This window comes from Neolamprologus multifasciatus, chromosome 5 (genome assembly GCF_963576455.1).
Source record: "Neolamprologus multifasciatus chromosome 5, fNeoMul1.2, whole genome shotgun sequence".
Lineage (NCBI taxonomy): Eukaryota > Metazoa > Chordata > Actinopteri > Cichliformes > Cichlidae > Neolamprologus > Neolamprologus multifasciatus.
The window spans coordinates 31,153,432-31,176,623 of NC_140443.1; the positions used below are offsets into that span (position 1 = coordinate 31,153,432).

At 41.9% G+C, this 23,192-nt stretch overlaps 1 protein-coding gene across 25 annotated transcripts in view; it reads right to left on the reverse strand.

Moving 5' to 3' along the window:
• Window positions 1–23,192, reverse strand: part of foxp1b (forkhead box P1b) — a 144,587-nt gene that overhangs the window by 77,862 nt on the left and 43,533 nt on the right. For 20 of the 25 annotated variants that reach the window (XM_085160966.1, XM_085160960.1, XM_085160978.1 and 17 more), the window contains 2 exons: window positions 18,169–18,235; window positions 448–617 (listed from right to left, as the gene is read on the reverse strand). In XM_085160966.1, the coding sequence (XP_085017092.1) occupies window positions 448–606 (159 nt within the window). In that variant the 5' untranslated portion in view covers window positions 607–617; window positions 18,169–18,235. The other 5 variants (XM_085160969.1, XM_085160961.1, XM_085160968.1 and 2 more) reach the window with 5 other exon arrangements.

Here is a 23,192-nt window from a genome sequence, read left to right on the forward strand (position 1 = left end):
ACTGACGATAACGCCGGCGTCTGTCTCCTCACCTCATTGGTTAGTACAGCAGAGTGTGGCATTAGTTGTGAGTGTGAGGTGTGTTTACAATGAGCCGGAGGAAAACGCTGTCATCCAATTGGATGTCACGGTTCCTTAACTGTCTACAAAATCCTGTGGCACCTACATACTTAAAATATGTCAGAACATCATAATAAATATTTGATAGAAATGCAGATGCTGCATGCTACAATAAACACGTTTGCAACCAAACAATCACACAGAAAGAGCACTCCTCGTCTTTTAAATATTCAAAAAGGGCCTCAGTATACATAAATAATAATAATAATGTGTTTATGAACTAGATGTACTTTGAGGAGGAATTAAATATTAAAAGGCACTTTAAGAGGCGGATCGGCCTGCTGTTGACATGGCTTAATAAAGTGAAGACAGGTGTGAATGGTCTACCTGGTGCTGCTGGAGATGCAGGAAATCTGCTGCAGTCACTTCTGCTGACGGCGTGGCACTTTTTAGTCGCCCCTCTCTGGGTACTCCCTCAACGCTCGCTCCTCCATTCTCATTGGCTGGGCCGTTGCTCGTCGCCTCCGTCCCAGATTCTTGCATCATGACTTAAAAACCTGAGAGAAGGCGCAGAAGAAGAGAAAACAGGGACAGAGACAGAGAGAAGCAGCTGTTAAAACACACTGCAATGAGGTCGCATTTCAACTGTGGGCCAAACTATAAACATCTGTCATATTCTTCCCACACAATTTCACTTTTGTTGCAGGTTTCCCTGTTGGTTTGTGCTTCCCCGTGTCTTGTTTGTTTGCGTGTAGCATATGCAATGAGGCAAACACACACACGCATTCACAGGCTGCCTCTAAACACAGTAATGAACAGCTCCTTTGTTTTGTCTATTCCAGTGCAGATCCTTTACAGATGACAAGTCCATACCGGGCAGGAGAAAAGCAAGTGGGTTTTGTTTGTGTTCTCCAGTATAGGGTATATGGAGAGCGTCGGGGGGGCGTATGGTGGAGGGGTTGGGGTTCGGCACACATGTAGAGGAACCCAACCTGCGTTGAGTGAGAGCAGAGGAGCCCAAGAAAACACTGGACCTCCAAAACAAAACACTTTCTATGGAAATGGATATATTTACTTGCATGGCTCCCTGAAGAACCACGGCAGAATGGCTTTTTAATGGGAAACAGAGCGACTGTGTGAGGCCTGCCAAAGGATCTCCATGAGAAACATCCAATCTGAGGCTGAACGAAAACAGTCAAATCCTTGATGGGTGCTCAATTAACACCAAAACACAGGTCTGAATATAAATAAATCCTTTTGCATTGGAAAAAAATGTTGACTTTCATAACTTAATCTAACTGAAAAGGGTAAAATACAAACACTGGCAGTAGTTTTAAGCACCACTGCACGCTTTATGTAAAATTATGGCAGCAGCAATCAGTGAATACACAGCTATTTGCTTACAAGATATGTCCTCAGTTTTGTTTTTGGATACACAAAAGCCAGACAGACATGCCATCTATCCCAGCAAACCCCCTCTGTCTCTCTGGGGATAAATGCCAGTGACACTGGTGCATATCTGTGCCCGAATTCCTCAAATCAGTGGAATGATTTACAGCTATTGTGTGCTGGTCACAGGCTTCATTGCTGCAATGCATCTATCCCCCCAATTCCAGGGCAGTTAATGAAGCTGACCAAGTCAGGCAGAAGCAAATTAACTTGGCTGATTAATTATTTATATGAAGCAGAATAAATGCCTTTAAAACACTGGGCCTCATCATGAAAGAATGTGAAAGTGGAACTAAACGCAGATTTATGGTGCTGCATTTAAGGCATGTAATAGGAAGGCCAGTCTGAGTTTATATGTGCTCAGGTACACATGCACAGCGTCTCCAGAGATCCCATCTAAACAAGATGCAGACACACACCCAAGGGGACACACACTCAGGCTGACAGATAGGAAATTGGGGTTGACAACTTGTCAGTAAAAGAATATTTACAGAGCAGAGGTGAGATAATAATCTAGAAATGAGATTATTTAAAAAAATAAACAGTGGTGTGAGGAGAATTGCTCTTTCAAAATCTGTTTTTTTAGGGACGGGCTCGTAGCTCACTATCATCAGCAGCAGTTTGGGGCTAAGAGGAGCTAAAACTGTACAAGAACACAAAGCAAACTCCAAAGAGCATTATAGTTTACATTTCCTCTCAGCCCTCGCAAGAAGCATGACTGAATGAGTCATCTGACACTGTGGCCTGTGCCGGTTCAGTTGTGTGTCACAACGCCCCCACACTCAGGGGCCTGTCTGAGCAGCTTGGGCCCGGCCTACAGGGCCTGTTCTTTGGGCTGGAGCTTGAGCTGGCCCCCCTCTCCCTCCAGACAGATGTTGACCCGGCTCACCCTTCCAGTCTGGCACAGCCTCCCTCCATAATGGGATTTTCTAAACAAGGAGTGAGCAAGAGGAATACTGTGGGATGGGACCCAGCCAGCCACAACTCCATCTACAGGCCCCTGCTCGCACCAACTCCCCTTCTGAGACACCAATTAGAAACACACATTCTCAGGCGAAATTAAATGCCATTTGAAATAAACCATGTGCTGACGTTATTCACCCCCACTTATTTTTCAAATAAAAGATATTTTCCACTTGCGGGAAAAAAAGAGCTGTGTTTCTTTTTTTTCCTCTCTAAAGCTACATAAAGGGGGGGGGGGGGGGGGGGAGTAATGGCTATTATACATGCACTGTCATTCCATGCAAAAATTTTCATAATTGTAACGGAAAGGCGTAAATTTCCAAATGCACAGCATCTCCAAAAGTAATCAAGAGAATGAGCCGCGGGGCTATTTTAATGTATGCAAAACTAGTGACCCACAATAAAGGAGAGGAAGGCTACAATGAATGCAAAGTAATGCGCGCATGCTTGCGACCGGCACTGATGAGGGGATGGCTAAAATTAACACCCAATTAATTTTCGAATTGACAAACAAATGAAACCCATAAATCTAGTTTCTCATTAATTTTAGCACAGAATAATTCAAAGCTGCAATATCATGAGTGAAAAAATTGGAGGGAAAAAGGAAAATGGAAAATGGGCATTATCCATCATAAATATCAAGCAGATAGGAAAGAGCCTTATTAGAGAGTTGTGCTGATAACAATGTTAATCTGTGAAGCACTGAGGCACGGACACCATCATCATCAGCTGAGGCCCGGGCAACTTGGCCACGTGACTTGGCCCTGAGTTTGTTTATCTACGTATTTATTTTCACTTTGCTCTGGGGAAAGCCTTGTGTTTGTGTGTGTATGTGTGTGTGTGTGTGTGTGTGTGTGTGTGTGTGTGTGTGTGTCTGTGATGATGATGACGATGAGTCGAAAAGCTCCAAGTTTTTCCATTTGTTCCATTTATACACCACGTGCAAATTGTGGGTAATTATGGGTCAAGCATCAAGCTAAATGGGGTGTAGTTACTCGGTTTAAGAACATATGCATTCGTGGTCCAAACACAAACATTTCAACATAATAAAATACACAAAAGGAGACGTGAGGGGAAAAAAAGAAAAAGAAAAGCTCTCTTATTATTAATGGAGCGTGTCAGTTTTTTCGGAGCTGGAAAAAAAAAGTTTAAAAAAACAAAAGAGAATAAAAATAATGGAAATTCCAGGAGATCAAAACAAGGCAACAACAGTTTGTACAAAGAGAACTAGCTGTGCTGTTGATTATTAGATGCCTGCCTGGTCTTTAGGGGGGAGTTGCTTGCAAAATAAAACAAGTGTTTGGAACAAACACTGGATAATAAAAAAAGGTCAGAGTTCCTGTTTGTTTACAGTTTGTTTTGTTTTCCCTGCCTCAAATGGCATAGGGAGTACAGTACAAACAAGAGTCACATGTGTCTCCCACCTGACCAGACAGGTTGAAGGTTAAGAACAGCCAGCGGGCCAGAGCTCATCAGCTCCCCTCCCCACCACAATGAAAATCCAATGCCTGTCCCCCTGTCATGCCTGCCCGGAATTCAACAGCTCAAACGAGTCAGCGGTGGATTCAAGGTAGGGCTGGTCCGCGCAGCTGTGCTCTGACCCTTCTCCGTGTTCTGTTTTTCTCTAATGCTCATGACAGCAAAGCCTCGGCAGCCACCTGCTTCGATTCGCCAAGTTCTCACACAGACGTTGTTTACAGAAGCGCACAACAAAAGCACAACATTTCTTGGGTGGGAGATAATGACATACAAAGGAGGACACAATAGGGAGAAGTTCGCTTTAGAGCTGTTTAGGTTCAGCTTGGTTGGCAGACTAGACAACACATCGGCGTGCACCAAAGGTGCAACAACAGAATGCTTCTGAAGGTTGCTGAAGAGGCTTGTGTTTTGCTGTATTTTGGCTCCTGATGTGAGGGAAAAGTCGAAAGACAAACACAAGCTGCATGTTAAATAATCCATTATCGCAGCCCTCATCACTGATAACAAACTACTCTGAGTATCTCTTGAAAATATTCCACTGGACAACACAACACGGAGAAATTGGGCTAAATTCCAACAAGCTTTATAAACTGCACTCCCACTCCCTCATACATATCATCTCCACACAGCAGAACCACCTCAGTCACAAAGCCTGAAAGTGGATCCAGTTGCCGCTCCTCTTCTGAGAGAAACGAACGGCCGTGGTGACATTCTGCCAAAGGAGACTTCACAGTCAGACCAAACAACCGTGTAATCTTGTCAGCCACTTCAACCAAGTCACAGATAAGCAAAGCATATCTCCAGACCTCTCTGACAATATAGAAGTAAAACACGCTGCACCCACCCTTCTGCAAATAATACCCCCATTGCAAATCCTAGATTTCTGCTCCACAAGAGACACAGAAGTTCTTCCCAGACCTTGTACAGGGTATAAGCAGGCCACTGACACCAGCAAACAAAGCAGCTGTTTGTTTAATAAGTGATTGCTGCCATGGCTACAGTAAACACGAGGAGCAGGGGTTTGTGTTTATGAACAAACACATCTCCTTGCAGGAGCCATTTAATATTAACCAGGTGAAATGATCAGCCAATTTCCTAGGTGACACTAGGGGCAGGCAGAGTGTAAACAGGTTCTAGGAGGGGAGAAGGAGGGGCGAGGCTTTAGCGAATCAAGGTCGATGCAAACGCAGCTTTGACTAGAATAAACAGCGAGGCAAAAGTCAAGATAAACAAAAAGTCATTCTTCTGACATTTCGAGACGCATTAGGCTGGCGTGTTGCAGCTGCTCGCAAGCCACCGTGAATGAGAACAAGATGGGGTGACGGGTGGGGTGGGCAGCCATGGGGGTGGTCTCCTATGGAAACACATCATTGTCAAGCAAAGCAATCGTGTGTTTCTTCCAGGCCCAACAAACAGTGGCGCTTCACAACAGCACAGCGAGGAACTTGTAAAAACATGTTAAACATTTACCTCATTCAATTATTCAGTAACCGGGTTTGTGGAAATAACAAAGGAAGTCTGAGGGCTCCCAGAGATGGCACTCACTACACCAGGGCATGGAGAGAAAAACAACAAAGAAGGAATTAGGTGGAACTGAGCAAGAAAAGACGTTATCCTTCATAAATCACAGCGCCTCGTTTTGATTACTTGATTCATGTGTGACTTGAATAGTAAGATTATGACTTAGTCTGCCTGCTACATCAAAAATGTAATTGCCCACACATAAGTGATTATACACAGTAGATAATGTATAGCGGGGACTTTCAAGCAGCACATCACCTTGACCATTAATTTTTCATGCATACAACAACTTGCCATCTGCTGAGATGAAGCCATCCAACGAGGCTTCCTCACCCAGGATCCCCTGGTGTTTTTTCCCCCTGCACTTCCCCTACTGATATAATTTAGTCCCCCTAAAAAACTGCTAGCCCCATGAGAGGAAGCCATAAAATATGATCAAAACACATATTTATATCACCTCAGGATGACTACAATAGGATTCTCAAGCATGAAAGTTTAGATCCAAACCTATTACTACACCGCAAGCAGAGGTGACTAGGATGATTCACGCGAACATCCGAGTATTAACACGCTACAAGTGCAGATAAATTAACAACAAGCAGGGCGCAAAAAGGCAGATTCCAGTAGCGAAACTGAATAGATCCGCAATTTCAGAAAACACACAAAGCCGTTTGTCTCCTTTGCATGGAGCCATGTGAGAAACACCTCTGTGCAACGGCCTGCTGTGCACAGACAATGACGGAATGTGCCAAAGTAAGGCAGGCCATGATATTTTTAGTGCAACTAGGGCCGATGGAGACTAAGTAAATAGAGAAATCTAATGAGTTTAAATCTGGTTGTGCATGAATGGAATAGTAATTCTGGGATGTGGAGCCTCTTTTAGGAGTGGTACGCCACACATTTTCTCAGCGACTCTCCTTCATTTGACTTTGATAATCTCGCTCACATGTGGCTTATGCCCATTAACACTACAGCGAGAGGACAGACACCAGGAGACGAGGGGCTGCTTTTTCTGACCACGGGCTCAATGGAAGGGGGAAAAAAAGCAAGCACTGCTGCCCTCGAGCTCGTCTTACCAATTAGATGTGTCAAACACAAAAAAACCCAAAGAAAAACACGAATCTATCAGCGTCCTACGGGAGTTGCAAAAGCACTTATTGTTTTAACATTACTTAAAGTGTGTCATACATTTTTAATCATTTTTACTAGAATCCATGTAAGGGCTGCTCCCAATGTGCTGCTCCCAAATGTGTCACATAGATTTTCCTGGGAAAACTGAGGTTAGCCTTAACGAACTTGTCTAATTAATATTGTGTGCCTATGCAAAGAAAGGAAAATATTATTAGCACTGCTGCCTTTTGGGGGTGGCAGGTGTCAACTCATCAAAGTGCACGCTTCCTTTGTCATGAGCTTAATCATTTTTTGGTAAAAGCTTTGCAGTTCTGTGAAATCGCAAACACAGACCTGTGGTAAACCACAGCTCTAAAGACAAAGTAAGCTGCTAATTACCACTGAGTAAGTCATCAGCTGTGCTACATCCATTTATTACATTTCCACTCTCAGTACCATGCACGATAAGTGGAAGAAAGCATGGTCTGGTCAAACCCCTGCTATTTAAAACAAATCTTGACGGTGTTAAATGTTTCTCTGCAGACAAAAACGCACAGCGGGTGCATGTCTCCAACCTCTCTTGTTTAGAGTTACTCACAAAGAGATTAAGTTAAGCTATTGATTTCCCAGACACAGTCATTAACCTTTACACACAAATAATGGCACGGTAATGGAGTGACTATTTTGTTTAAATAGTTACTCACAACTGTCATTCCTTCAACCGCTGCTTAAAATTTACCAAGTTCTCTGTTCATGAAACGTACGCAGTCCGCTCTTTGACGTGTGATTGGCTGTCATTATTATGGGTGTGGCCTTACCCACTGAGTCCGCCCCACTCCTCCTCATGGAGACGTTCTTCCTCAACGTGCCACGACAGGGGTCATTTAAGCCTAAGAAGCATGTTATGGCTTCCCAGCGAGAGGACAGCAAGGGTTAAAAAGGAAGGGAGCTCCATCAAGCAGTTAAATTGAAGATAAAGGGCAAACGGCTAAATAGCAGAAGACCCGACATGAATTTCTTCCTTTTAATAGAATCAGGTTTTAACAACTCTTTTTTGTTAAATACAGCCCATGTCAGGATGATGCGTCCCACTCATAAAGCAGCACAATGACAATGTACAGTGGCACTAATACAAGGACATAGTTCATCATGACATTTTCTGCAATTCCCAACTGATTAGGGTCATTATGTTGGAGGCCTGATTTATGTTGTCATTTCCTCTCACCGATCCTGCATCAATGAATCTTAATGAATTGGTAAATAAGGGTGAAGATTACACTGTGTGACACGGCAACATTTCTCACCCTCAACGGCCGAGATTTATGTAGCCAATTAGAGACTAACAGAGAAAATTGGCTGGCAGAAAAATAATATTCTTTATGGCACAAAATGGAGGCGCATTCTCAGTGAAGGGCAATTGTGTTGTCAGTGTTGAAGTCCATAAAACAGCCTTCTAACCCTCCTTCCAAACGCAAAAAAAAGGGGGAGCTGGACTATTGTTTGCAAGCAGGGCAAGTTCAGACCATTGTGAGGCTGCACGTTTCACTGAGACGTTCAGACGTGCGCCGAGCCAAAGTCCTTAACATTCACCGCGGCCTACCTCGCATGTTTGAGCAGCATAAATACAGCGCCGTATGACAAACATGTTTACCTTCTCCCTGCAAACATCAGACAATCAGACACCATGAGGTGCTGCTTCTCTAATGAAGACACAGGAGCTTTTATCAAGGCCGGCCGCGTCCCTCTGTCACAAATGTGGCTCTTTCATACAGACATCAAATAACATTCGTACAAAGAAATGAATCCAAATTATTTGTGCTAAACATACAACAGGGCAATATTTGTCAATTAGTTTTTTATGCGAGGATAGAAACACATCCAAACGCCCTTCATCTTTCCTTCTTTTTTTTTTTCAAAGTAGGAATATCAAAATAAAATCACCTATTTGAAGATATGTCTGATCAGCACATAGTGGAGGACATATACAATCTGATTAGGGCTCTTTAAGTATTCCTGGGTACATCATTATTACAAGCATGATAGCTTTTATTTCTCAGATGCAGATTAAAGAATCCTGAAGATGATTATGGTGAGGGACAAAACTGTTTTTGTGTATCACTACAAAGCATGAAAAGCCAGCCTGCTTATTAATACCAACTTCTTAAAAGGGCACTTAGAGTTATAATGAGAGCCTTTATGTATTACATATTGTGACTAGATTTACTGTGAGGAAGCGGCTCTCCACATCAAACAAGCCGGCTTGCTATTAGGCACAGGGGCTGAGGGATGCTGTGTGAAAAGGAGTGGAAAATTAAAGCTGAAGCAACGCAGGAAAGGGCTTAATTTACTGGCATGTACAGTATGCAAATGAGATTACTCTCAGCTTAACTGCATCATTTATGTCCATAATAACAGCATCATCATTACAGGGCTCAAATTAAATTACACTGTAATTAGCATATCAAAGTGATTGGTTAAAGTTTAAAACAAATACCCAATTTTGTTAATGAACATCTGTAATCACCGTGTAGACTCTCAGTGAAAACATCCAAAACAAATATGTGTTTTGGAGAAGGGGAGGAATAGCCCCCACAAACGACATGCCCGTATGTATACATGTGCGTCTGTGTGCATCACAGTGCTGCTGGTGCTGGGGGGGTGGGGGCTGTTTTACCTGGAGAGCTCCACACGCTCAGGATATATTTCCCAAACTCCAGGAGATCAAAGATCCAATTTCCCACACTTGCCACTTCAGGAGCTCATCAATAAAATACTAATCACTTCACGGCTGATTCTGAGAGTGGAGCCGCAGCCAAAGGCTTAGGGAGACTTCCATATCGCAAAAAAACACCTCTCCTCTGACTGTCTTGACTGTTGTTGAGCGTGCGCACACGCTTCATCAACAGCCGCACATATAATTTGCAGTCAGGTTTTATCCAATAGCTGTCCTGCAGCTTTACCTTACAAACATGGCGAGTGTTAGCATAGAGCCTCAGACCCTGACAGAAATCACACACGCCTTATTTCATACGCATATTAATGATCTGGCACTTTCATCAGCTACACATTATAGACATTTTTCAAATTCTGCACAATAAAAAGCCCAACGACTACCTTTGTTTCCCCAACAACAGCATTTCTTTTTCCACCTCTGCTAATAATGTACCAAAAACGTGGCAGCAGCTAGTGGTGTACATTATCAGAAATGCACTCGTCAAATTTTAAAGAAGTGGCATCTTATTTTATTCATTAAGAAATCCATTAAAAGGCCTTATTCCTTGCAAGTATGTAAAAGATGTGCCTTTCAAGGTAGAGCTGGGGCAAATCCACTCCATCAGCTAATGACGGCACTCATTACACAGAGAAGCTGGCTAATGAAGGCGCGGTGGCCGGCCGATCCCCTCACCCAGCATAAAGCCCTATGAAATGCTAATATCTCACTTCTAATTAAAGGATACTAAGTCCAAATGCACCTTCACGGCTACTAGCTGGCAACATAAATTTTATTTTTTAACACTACACTACACCCAGAGATGTGCCTGAGCAACATTCCATTAATTCATATTTTAATACCCCCACTAGTCCTGCGTTAGCCATGCTGCCTGCCTCTACTCTACCTTTTCTCTCCCCTATCAGCTTTATATTGTGAGTAAGCACATCATTACGCTTTCTAAGAGTATTTTTTTTCTTTTCTTTTTTTGTTTGCTGCTTTTTGTTAGTGCACATTTTGCTCTAAAGTGCTTCCAGAGATAAACACTTATGCACACATAGCCTTTATGCGTGTGTCACAGGGGAAAGGTCATGAAAAAACAAAGAAAGGAAAAAAAGAGGGAAAATATGCCAGCATTGCCCCTGCTGCACATGTACGCATTTACAATGTTTACACATCTTTGGCTGTAAATATGTTTACAAGAAAACCTGGTGCCTTTCTCAGAAACTGACCTTGAAGCCAGTAAACAAACCTCTTCACAAAGTTCATTAACGTCAAAGAGGGTATAGTCTTTTTCCCTTAGATGAAAAACAAAATAAAGAAAAGGTCAGCGCCATTAGCTTATCAAGAAAATATAACTGCAATGGAGTGGAAATTATAGTTAGGCCTGAACAAATACTGATGAAATAATGAGCAGGATGTGAGTCTTAACTATGGTTCAAAATAAACGTGAAAAAAGGTCCATTAATCATTCATTGCCAGGTAAAAATGTGAACTGGTGGGTAATGATTTGATAAATTCTTTGCATTTTCCTCTGTGTATGTGTCATGTTATTTTAAGGTCACCGTGACTCATTTACGTATTCAATAAGAGCAACATTTGCAAAATGCAATGCAAAAGATGTTTTTAGGAAGAAAAAGATGTGGTTTAAAGTTGTATTATTCTGAGGTGTAATCTTTAAAAAAACAAACCTCACACCGCCATAATTAGTAAAAGAAAAAATCCATTTCCGTTTTGAGGTGAACACACAGAAATTACTTTACATTTAGTGCATCCTTTACCAGAGCGCAGCAGTAAAAAGCATGACTTTAAAGGTCAGAGTTAAGAACATATCACATGACGTCTGTTTGATCCGAGCCCAAGTATTTTCCCAAGGATTCTATGGCTCTGTACTGTGTAAATCACGCAGTCTGACCTTCTACATTCCTCATGCTCTGTCCTCCCATTCATCCACAGGCACAGATAATACTGCGCAAATATCATAAACGTGAGGATTTTAGGATTGAGGTGAGGCCGCCATCATCCCCTACCAACTGGGGAAAAGAAAGCCCATGCATCTGAAAGAACCCCATTTCCAACTACTGCCAGACTAACCTGTGGTGAGGTTACCTGACCCTAATACCTAAAAAGCCTCAATGCCGACTATCCATTGAGAATTCCCTCAGATGAATGCCAATTTGAGTATCGTCTGTTTTTTTCCCATTTTAATGACAGTTTTCCTGGGTTTTTCTATCTGTAACAGCATTAATTTGCACTTCTGCAATACAATCAACTAAACTGGTAGTTACAACAACTCATATTTTAGCAAACTTCAAAAAATTAGAGTAAAAAAAGCCACAGCCACCAGAACGCTACATTTCCTCTGCAGTATCCCAGGCTTTCTGGAGGTTGTGCGGTTGCGATTCCATCCAAGTATCATAAAGAGCCTCTAAGTATCGCCAAGACGTTTCCAGTTCAAACGCGGCGTCGGCTTCGGGCCAGGGCGTGACCTGCAGCTGAACTGGCCTCCGCTCGGCCACAGGGAGGAGGGCAACGGCCGCTCCAAACACATCACCGCACCCCCTTCTCCCTCCCACCACCCCGATAAATAACCTAACACAGCAAACAGAGGCCCATCAGTCAGCCCACACATAGCTAACACCGCGACGGGGACAGAGATCGATGGGGAGATACAGACAAATAAAGAAAGACAAAAGGAAGGCGAGAAAAGAGGGCACAGCGACGAAGAGATGTGGGGGTACACTGTGAGGGCATCTAACACTACAGAGTAGTTAAATATCACACAGGAGCCTGAGCCAAGCAGCGTCGAAGGCCAAGTACTGTAAGACTGTGAAAGCCAGGCTATTTTGCCGAGCTGTGACATTTGTTTCTTATTGTCTAAGTGGCAGCTGAAAGCATCTCCCTGCGAGGGCCCCTCGGCTTTGCTCTGGCCCGCTTTGACAGGGAGGTAACCATATTAGGACGTGTATGGTAAAGTAAACAATAACATAGTTGCAATGAGATGGAAATTTTTCAGCTAATGGTGTTTGTCATTCCTGTTTTCAGTGCACTGAACAGGCCTATGTTTTTTCTAGCTGGCCAAAGAGACTTTGTTTATGAAAACAAGGCAGGAGCCAAGGCTAAAACCACAGTATTAAAAAAAAGAGTGAGGGGGGGAAGACTGTAAATAAATGTTACTTTAAAAAATGTCTCTACCTTTTTCATTTGATTACATAAATAAACCCACATTTGGTTAGAAATAGCTTTTCAGTTTTTCTCTCCCTTTCAGGCCATGTTCACACAATAGTGGCTAAGTCTGAAAACACCTCTCTACTTCTCCCCGCAGCAGCTGGTAACATCAATATTTCAGCTGTCTATCGCTATATATACAGTATTACATTTTTATTCTATATATAACATATAGCATGACCATTACCTACACTGGGCTTGCATGAACCCATGCAAACAGGAAGCAGAGGAGCTTCAGTGTCTCGTAGTGTCACGAGGTGTCACTGATGAAAAGTCTCCACTCGTACTACACGTGCACAACAAGCCTTAACCCAAGGTATTTCCAATATTTTCATCTTGGAATTAGTAAAGCTGTCCGAGATCCATTTCCAGGGACTGCGTCTGCATGTAGACGAAAGGCCAAAGTGCACAGGGACTGCAACAGTGAACATGTGGACGATTCCAACAAGAAACAATAAGCTCATGAAACTGCTTCAATATACTACTGTGGTTACATTCACTGACATAGAAATAATATCATAAAGGAAAATAAGATGCAGATGTCCGAACACAGATTCACAGCAGAGGTCAAATAAAACTAAGAGCTTGAAACTAAAAGCAGTCCTAACATCATTACAACAGAATCAGATCAGACCTACGGCAATGATCCCATCCATTCAAAGGGACCACGTCACAGGAAGTAAATCTAAATCTGAATTCTTAAAATCAACTTTAAATGATATGAACACTACAGGCCAATACCAAATATCTCGACAATACTGACCTTTAAAGGGCCAAAAGCAGAATAGTTCACAATGGAGGAAGCTATCAAAGCTCATTAACTGTGTCACATTATTCACTTTAATAAATCCTACTCTGCTCTACAAAAGAGACAGGGCTGCAGATGGTTATGAAAAGGAAGCTGATGGTACAAGTGTGCCTTTGAAACAAACAGTGTACATTTAGCATTCTTTTTAACTAGCTTGTTGACTAAAATTTAAATTTAAAAATCTATCATCTCTTTAATAAAACCCAAAAAACCCAGTCAGAAGGGCATACGTGGTAAAAAACAGTAAACAGCAAACACAAGTGTCCAGTGTGCTAGCACATTCTGCAGTATTTACCAACTATTTTGCTGAAGAGCCTTGATGGTATAGCACCAGCAACCAAGAACCTACATTTGCATGCCCTGAGAAAGCGCATTGGCACTTTCAGGTGAGACCAAACGTCTCAGTTTCAAAATGTTAGCTCATGAGAATAACTCTTAATTGCTCATTTTAGCAGGTACTTTCTACAGCCTGTTTTAGTTGCCATTCAGTCAGTACTAAAGCTGAGTAAATCACTAGAGTGTGGACAAATTTTGTACTTGAGCTCCAGCTTTAATTATGACTCAGCAGTCAAAAGTTTTTGACACTCTCCAGAAAATCAAATAAGCTAATGAGTGGGAACAGTATATGGTGTGAAATGGAGACCGGTGCCAAACTCTGGATTGAATAAAAACAGGGAGATATTATTAAATGTGTCTGGGTTCAAAGGCCCAATTTGTTGTTAATTTCAACATCCATTATGAGCTATTTAAAAATAAATGTAGCCCTCACTCTGCTTTATGTTTCACTGGTCACTTGCTCTTCTCCTTGTCCACTCCCTCGCTATCTTTTCGGAGTTAAGATATAACCGCGTGTTTGTGTGTGTGTGTAGGGGAAAAACAAAGACTCTGATATTTTCCAGCACTTTGAATAACTACTGCTGAGTCATTGGTCAGCTATTCAAAAAAAGGGCTTTACCTCGGCCTGAAGTTATTAAAGGAAAGTCTTAGTCCAGGTTCACATGAGTATTACTTTAGGCACCAAGTACATACAGTCAACTATAGGAAGCAGAAGCAGACATGCAACTCCACTTCTGTGCTCTCCACATGTTGACTTTCTTTGTTTGGTTTTTACCCGCCTCTCTTCAGCTCTCGCTCCATCTCAGCCTCATTCCTAATCTCACACCAAAAATGCAAGCTGTTTATTTGCGTGGGTCTGAAACCATTCCATTAAGTAGCCCCACCAGGTGCTTTATCCCTAAAAGGGATTTGTTTTTCTAAAATAAACGGAGAAAGCAAAGGACTGCCAAAGTGATATCTACCATGACATGAAGTGAGCGCAACAAAGTCAAACTATCTAAATAAGAGGCACTGAGGCTTCAAGGAACTTTATGGAATTTCCATACATAGCAACAAACATTCATGTAGTGGAAACAAACAGGAATCTGTAGAATGTGTGCAATGTATAAATGTACTGCTGTGCTTTAGGTGGTGAGGGTGTATGTACATAAGATATTTCATCCGTCTCAGCACCACTGCTTTGCTGTAAAGGCAGTCTGACAGATGCTTCCCTAGGTTACCACAAAAAAACCCTGTGTAGTCATTTTGCTCAGAAGACAACAAATCAATCCCATTTATTAGTTCTATTTCATCTTTTCTGAAGCTGAGACACAAGGCCAAGGCTGAGAAAGAGAGCTCTGGCACTTTTCCTCTCACTTTTGTGATTTTCTTTTCATCTCGCTATAAGACAACTCATCTGCAGATGGAATTTGCTTACTTCTGTCACCTCAGTCAATCTCACACGAGGTCTCTGTCACGTTAGCCGTCTGCACCTGGTAGCCGACTGACATTATCAAAGCTGCTCACTCTCCGAGGCAGACCAGAGAGTACACATCCATCAATATGTTCCAGACCAAGAGAAGACATGGCTGTCTGATGCTGATAGAAAAATAGATTGAAACTTGTCAAATGCGCTTTTCTACAAAAAAGATATTTTAAGTAGCTTCAAAATCTCACATCTGTGATGACATTATAAGCAGAATTCCACCTACCTCACGACTACAGATAATTCCTATTCAGTGAGTTGCACGCAAAGAATCTCGCCCCATTGTGTAACATACGGTACTGAACATAAGGCGTGAATTTAACTGTGCAACCTGTTTAGTCAGACAATACGAAGGCAGACGATCTGCCAGAGTGTGTACCGATAGCAGCTGATGCACCCATGGGAGCAGAGCATCAGATAGGGAACGCAGACAGTGGCCAGGTGAGGGTGTTTAGAATGCTTTGACACATCCTGCGATCTCAATCAACAGGAAAAGGCAGAGGCATACGGTCGCTTTACGTCTCGGCGCTGGTCTGTATTGTGACGCCTTTGTAGTGACGATAATTTTTCATTTTCACGCTGCCTTGCATCTATTCTGCCTGTCACTGTTTTTAGCCGCAGCAGATAAGCTCAGAGAGTAGATTACGGTACTTACAGTGCATGAAAAACACAGCAACAAAACTGCAAATGACAGAAGCGTTTTACTTTCTTGCTAGAAATCTCCCCCATGTGGCACTTTCGCTACAGCGAGTTGTTTATTATGTTCCAAGCTAGGCATAAGCGATTAAAGGAGCTCTTAAGAATCAAAGTGTTATAAATGCATGGAAACACAGCCGGCTGTAAATGCCACAGAATTAGAAGCTTACCGAGCCTAATACTAATACATGGCAATTTTCAGCTTGATGCTGATATAAAGAAATTACTTTTTTAAAGTAAGCAATAAATGCAGTCAAGGGAACGATTACAGAGGCCCTATTTTCATCCCGGCATAAATCTCAACGCGACCTTTCTGCGGGTCCAACTCATGAATCCACTTGTTTATTCTTAACGCTTCCATAAAAAGAAGATTAAACAAAGCAACTTCAACAGCTAAATGAAAGCAATATAAGCATTCACAGCAAAGCAAGAATTACAAGACGTGCCTCTTTGCACAATGTGTTCTTCTCTCCCTTACATGGATTCATGAAATTCAAATGACATCCAACATGAGAGGATAAGACTTTGAAAGACCTCAAAACAGGGGAACATGTTTTGGGCATCTGAGGATTGTCCTTTTTTTTTTATTGGGTTGGAAAGCTGGATGTCATCAGGTCTGAATAAATTGGCCAAAAAGGAGGCAAACACACGGCACACATCAGAAGCAGCTCTATCACACAGATATGCCCGTATGATGATAAATATTCCAGATATCCAAATCAAAACTTTTGTCAGTAGCCTGCACCTCAAGTATATGTCATACTCTAGTGCATGCTTTTAAAATAAATATTTTTAAAAGCGCGTTCGGTCCAAATGCAGAGAAAAATGAGCACCATACATGCTTTTTACACACTCGTCCTCTTTGACTCGATTGCACTTTAAAAGAGCTTTAAACACCAAGACATATTAATCCCATAAGCTGCCACGGGGATTTCTGCATTAGTGATGCAATCAAAATCACATTGGAAGCTTGTGTCAACAATTAAGCTGATCTTGCCACATTAACATTAATTACACAACCATTTGGAAGATTTCAGTGCTGATCTTACATCTGGAGCAGGCAGCTGAGGGCTCTGGTGGAGTGGACCTGAGTATGCGGAGAATGCACTCCAGATAAACTCTCAACATGAGTCCTCTGCTTCCATTTTTTTTCCCAAGGCTGAATCTCATAAACGTGGTAGTGACTGAATCCCAAAAAAGAAGACTATAGGCTGACTGATACATTGTTACACTGCAGAGAAGAGAGAGTCCTACAGTGCAACTGTAACAACACTTAGATATTTGTTTTCAGAATGTATGGAGAAGCTGCAGCTGTTAATATTTAAGACAGGATTTGTCTACAGGCAGGTGTTTTTTATTAGCAATCCAATATGACATTTTTAACATGCCACTTGAAGAAATATATTCAAAGAAAAACACTTGCAAAGTCTCTCTAGGTTCAAGAGTACAAAGAGTACAATCTCTTTTTTTACTGATCACACAACTATTTATTTTAATATTTATCAAATCAACTAAACAAAAGCAAACAAACCTGAGTTAAATTACTCAGAATAGCTTTGTTGCCATGTAAAAAGCTACCAACAATGAAAGCACTGCTACCCATGTCCAGCGTATCCACTCACAAGTCACAGCATGTTTATGGGGGAGAGCTAGTGAGTGAGAGACAGAAAAGAAATAATACAAAGAGAGATGAAAGAAAATATGGCAAAGAGAGGGAGATGAAATGAGCTTTAAGTTGTACGAGACAGAAAACAGACGCACTCCTCCTCTGAAGCCCTGAGCTCCTGAAGTGTTATCACCCCCCCCAACCCCGCATGCAAAGCACTTCTCCAAAGTCCTACTAAGCCTCACCCGATCGCTCCATCCAGAAGTTCACATCCAGGGGGCCTCAGACTCTCTCAGACAGAGACACGGGTGTGAGAAGCAAACCTGAGATACGGGTGATATGCCAACCATAACAGCTGTGTGTGTACTCCAACTCCCTTGTCTTGTTTGGTAAACACAGCATTACCTTATTTTAGCTAAAACCTTCTTGAAAATCTAGTTACTGTCCGTACGCCCCTGCATCCAATTAGTCCTTCACCACTAAAAACCTTTTTAAAATCAAACCACTAACTTTCTTTACTAGCCACGGTTCTAGTTTCTGATCAGCAGCTTCTCCAAACACTAACAGAGTGCACCTGTCAAGTCCCCGGCCCACCCTCTTGGCCCTACATGCACACACAAAAATACAGTACACAAACAAGAAAACCACCCTGCATTCAGTTACTTATTAAGCCCTTTCAATAGAGCATTCGCACACACATGCTGGGTCTGGAGTCTGGTAAATGATTGTGTGTTTACCTTCCACGAGGACTTGCTTATTTAAAGCAATCTTCAGTTCCAGCGGTGGTGAAACAGCCTCCTCGCCCTGCAGACACAAAACGGGAGAATTATTTAGAATTCTGAAATAATTACCGCTGCAATGTTCGTCATAAGCACCCTCGAGCCAAATTACAAAAAAAAGAAACATGAGGTACACAGGTGTAAACTACAAGCAGCCGGCAACGAGCCAGCGGCTTCCACCAGTTGCTATCGATTGGAATTGATAACCGGCGCAAACAGTCTTATATGTTCTGAGAAACCATCAGAAAGAAATCAATTCTCTACATTCCTGTGCTGTTTGCCTCCCCTTGTTTGTATGAAGCTGTACAAGCAGTCAGTGTACCTTCCTCAGCTGCTAGGAACGTAAAAGCAACCATTTCAGCTCAGAGCGGGACAGGAGGCACCTTTCCTTTATCTTCCTGTAGCCTACTATTGTCACCGTCCGACACATCCTCGCATTTCCATCTGCCTGTTAACTACAACTACACCCACTGATGATAACAAGTGAACAATGGGGCTGTCTGTGAGTGAATGGTTTATTTGCAAGACAAAAACTTTTCATATTACTGACAGAGGATGCCCTTCTTGGCACCCCCTGCTGGTGAGCACACCTCATCTATACCTGCTCTGCCCTCGCTCTACTCCCCTGGGTGGCCCTGATCTGAATTCACGGCTTTCCTAAGTGAGCACTCAACCCAGGCGAAGAAAGATGAAAAAAGAAAGAAGGAAACAAAATCTTATTTTTATGGTAAACTGAGAAGTGACTGTGGGCCAATATCTCAGGTGAATTTGAATAAAAGCATTAAAGCATATCCAAATATGAAAAAAAGGCTCCAACTCCCTCTCCCGCTGTTCTTTTTTGCCGTTTACATTTGGCAGTCAAAAATGTGGCCGGGCATTTGTGAAAGTGTATATCTAAAGCATGCCGAACGCAGATAAAAACAACCCGGACCAACGTGCCCAGTCTCAGCGTTAATTATGAGTTAAACGCCCTTGTTGAAAACGCGAGTCAACATGCAGCTCGCTCTGAACTCTACCGAGGGTTGAACAATCATTGAAAATGGACCATTCCCACACAACTACCCTATTATTGTGATTCATTACACTTCAATTAACATATCATCAATGGAATCGTAAATCAATGGTGAGTGGTGACAAATGACAGATATTTTCAGTTTCAAACTACTAAACATCATTAATTCCCATCACCTGAAAGAGCCCCGGGAGCTAAATGAGTTTACCCAATGCATAACATCCATTTAGATAAATGTTCCATCATTTTAATGATGGAACATTTGTACTGGAGAGAAAAGGCAACAACGGGATCCTGATAGCAGCTGTACGCCTTTTCTCCTTGTAATATAAAGCCCATCTTGTAATACCTAAACAGATAATTGTCTCCATTTCAAACAGCACAGGGTTGTAATATTGCCATTTAGAACAGTGGGGGTGCACAGATCGTAGGGTGAGGATAAACAAGCACATGCTGCTTAGCCCGGTTGGGAAAACGGAACCCATCACACACTCCCACATTGAGATTTTAGGGAATAGAACAACTCCTGGTTGAGATAATTACCCACCAAGGTGGGTTATGTGCATGCTCAGTAAGAGGCCAAATCTAACAAAATGAATCTAAATGCAACAATTTTAAAAGACAAAGGAAACTAAGAAGCATTTTCCAAGGTTCTCATGCAAAGTCTTGGCTGGCTGTTGCAGATCTGCCGTGCCATCTGGTTAAAAAAAAACAAAAAAACAACCAACCCAACGGCACATAGGACAACAAAGTACTTTTGACATGGAAATCTCACAGTGCAGTGACACGTAAAACTGATACTAACTGCTCAGAGTTACACCAGTGATACAAACAAAACAGCACTTTGTTCCACCTAAACCTTTCAGCTAAACTCGTGCAACAAACAACATCTTGGTGAGCACAGAATTCCAATAATCTGCTGGATACAAACTCAATAGAAAAATACCTGGTTGTCAGTTATAGCCTGCAGTTAGCCATTAATCTTGGACTTTCCCAAGGGGCATGTTCCAGGCTTGTAGTAGCAAAGCTACTAAAAAAAACACATGTTCTGTCATAATGAGTTGCTCTGTGTATTTTCTCCATATTATCTTTCCAGTACACTCACTCGGATTGTGTTTTCTTTACCTGGGTGGATTCCTGGATTGATGACAACTCCTGGAAAGAGGTATAAAGCCAAACTTTGATGTCTTGCTGATTTCTGTCAAAAATGACTCACATATCTCAGCAGCGATTGCTTAAGAAATTTTACAAACTGGCTACTAGTATGTACAAAGACTACAATGTAAGATATACATAATGAAATGATACAAAAATGAACATTACATTTTTACGTTAATTATGCAGGAAATTTTTATTTGTACCGCTACGAGACCTTTTTATTAGCCGATAGCTTTCAGGTGATCCATAAAAATGTTTCCATTTTGTATGCAAATACCACAGGGCTTCATTGTAGTCATGGTGGGAAAAACATGCAAACACCTTATTTTCAGAGGAAATGGAACAATCAGAAGGGTTTTTTGCTATGGTAATGAACGGCTGTGGTTACACGTGAGTGTGAACAAAGACTCATTTTATTCTGTCCACAAACCTGTGAAGTGGACTTTCCTATTTTTTGAAGGGGTCACGGCTTCACAATATGCTCTCTAGTCACAGGTATGTTATCAGTGCCTTTGGCTTTGTTGTAAGATTGCATGTTCAAAATATGAATTAATACCCCTCCACTGAAACGCACCCAATCCCAACAAAAGGCCTGCATTCACTGTGGACAGCTCTTCAGCTCCTCTAATGGACAGGCTCTCCTCTCTCTTCACACCGTGTAGACAAAAAGATGAGGGCCCATGAATATTTACCACTAAGTAAAGTTATTCCATTAATTACTCTAAGCACGCTTAATACTATATCTGTGGCTACTTCTGTGGCGGCTTGTTAATGAACCTTCACATATCATTACCATATTAATTAATGCTCAACTCAATGGTTGTCAATAGGAGGCTGCCAGAGTTGTCTCGTGGTTCTTTACAGCCCATCCTGCATGTTTGGACCACTTAGCATCAGCATCGGAATAATTCTACAGCATCTATTTATCATGCCAGGCTATAATAGTCTGTTTGAATCTAAACAAAAAAAGTTGAGATACTGGTTTAACGCAGCTTAAGGCTGGTGGATCAGTACTAAAAGCATTGTGTAAATAAAATAGGGTGTAGAAGAGTTGTCGTTGTGTAGAGTTACTGATATGCAGGGTCACTGGTATTTGTTTTTAGGGTGTGTGCAGGAGATTTTCCTAGTCACTGTCTGTGCAATGAAACACAGGAAAATCTAAAGCATGACTCACTTCTCAACAAACGCAGCTGCTTACTGTATGATCTGATCTGTTAAAAGGGCTGACTGCACACTATTTTCCCCCTCTTTTCTTCTGGGCTTTTATTAAGAAGGACTGATCAAATGAAAACCATGGCTAAGTCTCATAAAGTCTAAAAAGTCAGCATTTTAAAAAAGTGGAGAAAAATGCATTGTTGTGTTTTTTTCTTTTTAATGTGATTGGCAGGATCAGGGCGTTATATTGTAACACCCACACAGACTGTAAACAACAGCACTTTCTGACACGCAAACAGACCCAAAACCCACCAATTAAACCCAACTTCAATCCAGCCAGCCCTTATTCTGGGTGCTTATTTTCAGATTCGCTTTTTCTTTTTCTAAGCTTAAAAGGCAACAGTGCAGTCTGGTGAATGTCAGGCCTGTCTGATCCCCCAGATTCTTTGGACCTGCCCTCACGTTTTGCTGAGCTAAGAACAAAGTACACAGAGCGCAGCTTTTCTCCATGGAGTGCTTTGCTGTCTTAATATTAACGAAGTGGACCCAAAACAAGCAAGGCCAAACATTTCTTTACACTATTCAAATGTGCCCACTGAATATAAAATGTCTCATCGACAAGACGCTGAATGCATGCTGCTGTTTACTGATCCATCAGAGAATCGCACTTTGTTTATTATTCTGTCAGCAGAGAAGTCACAGCCAGTGTAGTTCAGCATCCACGGTCAAGAAAGGTTTCACACTTAACATGCAAAATCAGATCAGGCCGGTCGAAATGTTTAACCCCGATCCTGTATGTACAGTAATGTACAGCACAGCACACACGGCCTGAACATTATGCAATCCCATTTTTACAACAAACCCCTTTCCACCCTGTCAAGCAGGAGGACTGTCAATTCTACCCAGCCATATCAAGTTACCACTCTCGCCCAGGTCCCAGCTCCTCTCCAACCACAGATCCTGTGCGCTATTAATATCAATAAGCTGCAGATTCCATTTCCCCAGACAAAGACAAAGGGAGAACAAGATGCGATGAGTGAGGGGAGGAACTAATACCCTTACGCATCGTGGGGTTAGTAGTCACTCTCACCTCCAACCCTGCTGCACTGAACAAAAGGAACATTTTGCACATGTAAAACAGGACAATGTCAACTTTAACTAACAGGTCATATATTTTCCAATCATTTGTGGCTGTTTTTAACAAGGACAGCACAACACACACACCTCAGTACTGCTGTAGCTAACGTTCCTTGAGGTTTCCTTGAGTCTTTTTTTTTTTTTGTTTGTTTGTTTTACACGTCTATCTTAAAGAATTTAGATTTAATTCTGTTTGCCTGTTTGAACAAATTAACAAAATGATTCATTGCTTGTTTCATCTCTTTAGAAAACTCTCTAAATACTTGAATACTTCACTGAATTCACCCTTTTGCAATCTTTCACTGTACGGCAATTATTATACATGTTGCAGTAGCTTGTACTTATGACCAATAGAGAAAGGCATTGCCATCTACACCCTATACATAAAATCTGTCAATCACTTACAGAACACACCTACAAACACGCTCGTACAGACTCGCAGTCATAGAGCACTGTGCCATAAAAGGAATGACGAGGAGGAGAAAACAGTGTAAAGATAATATAATCTTCACAGACTTAC